This window comes from Nannochloropsis gaditana (assembly GCF_000240725.1).
Source record: "Nannochloropsis gaditana CCMP526 unplaced genomic scaffold scaffold062, whole genome shotgun sequence".
NCBI classification, from domain to species: Eukaryota; class Eustigmatophyceae; order Eustigmatales; family Monodopsidaceae; genus Microchloropsis; species Microchloropsis gaditana.
Window position 1 is genome coordinate 22,845 of NW_005803891.1, and position 3,743 is coordinate 26,587.

At 59.5% G+C, this 3,743-nt stretch overlaps 1 protein-coding gene across 1 annotated transcript; it reads right to left on the reverse strand.

The window, feature by feature from the left end:
• Positions 1-2,381, reverse strand: NGA_2115700 (uncharacterized protein; the record flags this gene model as incomplete). The annotated part of the gene is made up of 1 exon (XM_005855982.1): positions 1-2,381. A coding segment is annotated over exon 1 (2,217 nt), but the record flags the coding sequence as incomplete, so codon positions are not given.
• Between the last annotated feature and the right edge of the window lie 1,362 nt (positions 2,382-3,743).

The window sequence follows — 3,743 nt, forward strand, 5'->3', positions numbered from 1 at the left end:
GGGCGGGGCGGAGGGCGCGGCGGTGAGGTCGGCCTCGGCGGCCTTCTTTTGTCGCGCAAAGTCGGCTTGGACGGCCTGGAGGAACGCGTCGCGGGCGAGGGGCTCGTGGATCTGGTCCACGTCCCGGTCGGACAGGAGGAGGAAGCTCTTGAGCGAGGCCAGCTCCCCCAACTCCCCCTCGCTGAACTCCTGCTTCTTCTCCCAGAAGCCCCGAGCCTTCTCCCCGTAATATTTCAGACCGATGCGCTGCATGTCCGCTTCCTCCACGTGGAAATCCCGCACCAGCTGCAACAACACCGCCTGGTTCGCCTCCGTCATCGCCTCCTTCTCCACCACGAATTCCCGGACCTTCTCCTCGTAGATGGGGCCCACCAGGGACTTGAGCGTGTACCGGACGTAGGCCGGGTCCATCTCCAAGAACACGCCCAGGGCGTTGATGTTCCCCCCCTCGTCGTCCACAAGCTTCGCCTCCACCACCGCCGCAACGTACTGCCTGAAGGTGATCTCGCGCTCCCGCTGGGTCATTTCCCCCGGCAACAGGCCCAGGAAGGAGAGGTGGAAGAGGTCTTCGTCCATCACGTCCTCCAATTTGTTCACCTCCAAGAATTCCCGCATCAGGCGCATGAGCAGCATGGCCGCACCCACTGATTTGCACAGCTTCGAGGCCGTCTCCGCCAGGCCCGGTGGGCCCCCTGCCTCCCCCAACGCCGCCGCGGTGGCCGCTGTTTCCAAGGGCAGCGCCGCGTCGTTGGCCTGTTGGACCAGGCCTTTCAACCGCTCCCGGTACACGTCCTTGATGTGGAAGACGAGGGCGGAGTCCACCATGTGCAGCTCCTTCTGGCGTTGCCGCACGTGCCCGAGCACCTCGGGCCATGTGTCCGAAGGGGTGGAGGTCAACCGCGTCAGCATCTCCACGATCGCTTGTCGAAGCATGGGCGCCGTCACCCCTTCCAAGACACGTTCGGCGTCCAAGGACGTGATTCCCAGGAACTTGCGGAGGCTGCTCAACCGCTCCATGTCGCCGTCCCGGATCCGGCCTTGCCCCGCCTCCAGGCACCGCGTCACCTCCTCCGCGAACACCTGAGCGTGCAAGCCGTTGGCTTGTGTTTCCGAGACCCCCAGGCTCTGTCGCCACTCCAAGAGCGTGGGCCCGTCCCTGGGGCCGCCTTGGGCCTCCCCCGTGCGCAGGGCTGTCACCCCGTTCTGCACAATGTTCGTGTAGTACGGCAAGACCAAGCTGCGGACGCGCTCCTCCCCTTCCTTAGGGGTCAGCCCCAGCACCTCCGTCACCCTTCCCAACTCATACTCCCGGGTTTCCTCCTCCTCCAGCTGGGCATAGAGCCGGTCCGAGAGGAAGAGGAGCTTTCCCACCATGCCCTGCTCCCAGGCCTCCTCCCGCTCCTCCAAGGGCACCTCCGCCAGCATCCGCGCCACTTCCTCCGCGGCCGCACAGTGCGCGTCGCCAATCGTGGAGGAGTCGAGGCCCAAGGCGGCGGACAGGTCCATCAAGGACGCGGGCTCCTGCATCCGGACTTGGGGCCATTGCAACATGGCCACCAAGAAGGAGGTATACAGGGTCCGCATGATTTCCAAATGCTCCGCGTAGTTCACGTCGTACTTGGCCGTGACGGCCTTCACGGCCGAAGGTGTCAACGAGGCGATGTCCGATTCGTAGTCGAGGAGCAAGCGGGCCACCGCCACCTCCGCGCCGGCCTGCCGCATGGTCCGGAGTTTGGAGTTCACTTCCTTCAAGACCAAGCCCCCAACCAGGCCCCCAAAGACACGGAACATGCCGCCGGCACCCTTGGGCGTGGCCAGAAATCCTCCCACTGCGGCCAGGGGCACGGTGGTCACCTTCAAGATTTGTGCCGGCCCAGAATGGAGCTTGGCGAGGGGACTGAGCTTTCCTTCCTTCTCCACCACGCGGGCAAAAGCGTCGCTGCCTTGGGGCTCCTTCAGCATGGTGAGGCTCCTTCCGCCCAGTCGTCGAGAAGCAAAGGATGGGAAGCGCCGAGAGGGAGATGAGAGGGCCGTCGTGGGCGGTTGGAAACTTCTTCTAGAGGAGGAGGAGGCTGGAGACGAAAAAGAGGGGATGGACGGTATTGGTCTTATCCTACTCCCAGGAACGATGAAGGCTTCACTTCCACCTATGAGGCTTATTACTAGCAGTATGCAAACGAAAGCCATTGAGCAGCCTTGGCGTCGCTGCCGCCGCATGCTCCACTCGAGCCTGCTATAAAAGTTGCTGCTGCTCCCTGCCCTCTGTCGTGTTGTACGGGCGCGATGCGTTTCAGGGGAACCTTCCACACGTACGCCTTCCCGTCAAAGTATCTCTCGTGTGATAAGATCCACCGTCTTGGTCCTATGTGTACGTGGCTGCTAGAAGTGAGGGATGGGAATGTGTGAGAGAGCGGGTTGAAGCAATGTACGGCCCCCGAGGAAAGATAGGGGCAAGCACGAGCTTTGTCTCCCCTGCCAACTCTTTGAGTGTCATTGGTCGAATTTCGGCGGTCACACGCACAGCGTAATGGAAAAATATAAAAGTTTGTAAGCACTTCATACACCACTACGGCTGCACTCCCCTGCGAGATGCAAAATTGGCTGATTTATGGCTGAGCATGACCTGCTTCGGAAGAGTCGCTGCCACCCAGGAGCCCCGCTCTTTCAAACCCAAAGATACTTTTCTTTTCACAGCCATCCGTAACACATTGTTTGTACCTTTTGCTTGAGTTTTGGGGAGTGAAAATCATTGTGTAGCGTTAAATGTTATTTGCTTCAGCATTTTGAACCTGGTCTGGTTGATATAAAAATTGCTGCTCTCAGACGGCGGTCAAGCAGGGGCATCGGACGTGCGTTGCATCCTAAAGCTTTCGTGCCTGTTTGCGAGGATGATTGCACACGAATTAGGTATTTGAAACCACTCAATGCGAATTTAATTAGGCCATAAAACTCTTAAAACTTGATTGAAGGCTGGATTTGGCCTGTGAGGTCTTTCAATGCCGGAAACCCAATGCATTGCTGCCCCGCGGCCCCCCTGATCTTCCTGTCATCAGCACACCGAAAGCATTTCTTACTTTTTGTTTTCAATTTACCCGTTCGCTGGACTGATTTGACGTTCATATTACTTTGCACATGCGTGGTCATAGCCACGTAAACTGTTTAATTCCTCGCTTGCGCAGCTCCACGACGTAATCCTTTTGTTCGCTTCCTCCCCCCGATGCGCCTTTCCCCTCCTCCCTCCTCCTTTCCCTCCCGTCATCCCCCCACCTCCTCCTCCTTCTCCTCTTCCGAAGAGTCCATGATCAAATGCACCACATCAATTGGACCCAAGGCCGCCATCTCCTCCCGCAAACCCTCCAATTCCTCTTGCAGCGCCCCCGCCGCCTCGTAGTCTTCCTCGTCGGCTGCCTGGCCCACCCGCTCTTCCAAGGACAAAATCGCCACATGCAGCTCCCGAGCCCTCGCAACCGCCACGGGAGAAGGAACGGAGGCCGCGGCGTCGGGGCCCGACAACCTTCCTATCTCCTCCTCTTCCTCCCCCCCCGGTATCTCCCTAACACCCGATATAGCCTCCTCCTCCCCTTGACCCGTCTCTTCGCCGTTCCACTCCGCGCTCCCTTCCATATTGATGCCTTCTCTTTCACCCCTGCCCTCCTCCTCACCTATCTCTCTCTCCTCAGGAGCTTTGCTACCGTTCTTCCCTCCTCCTCCTCCCGCATGAAGCGGCCCTTCTTTTCCCTCCT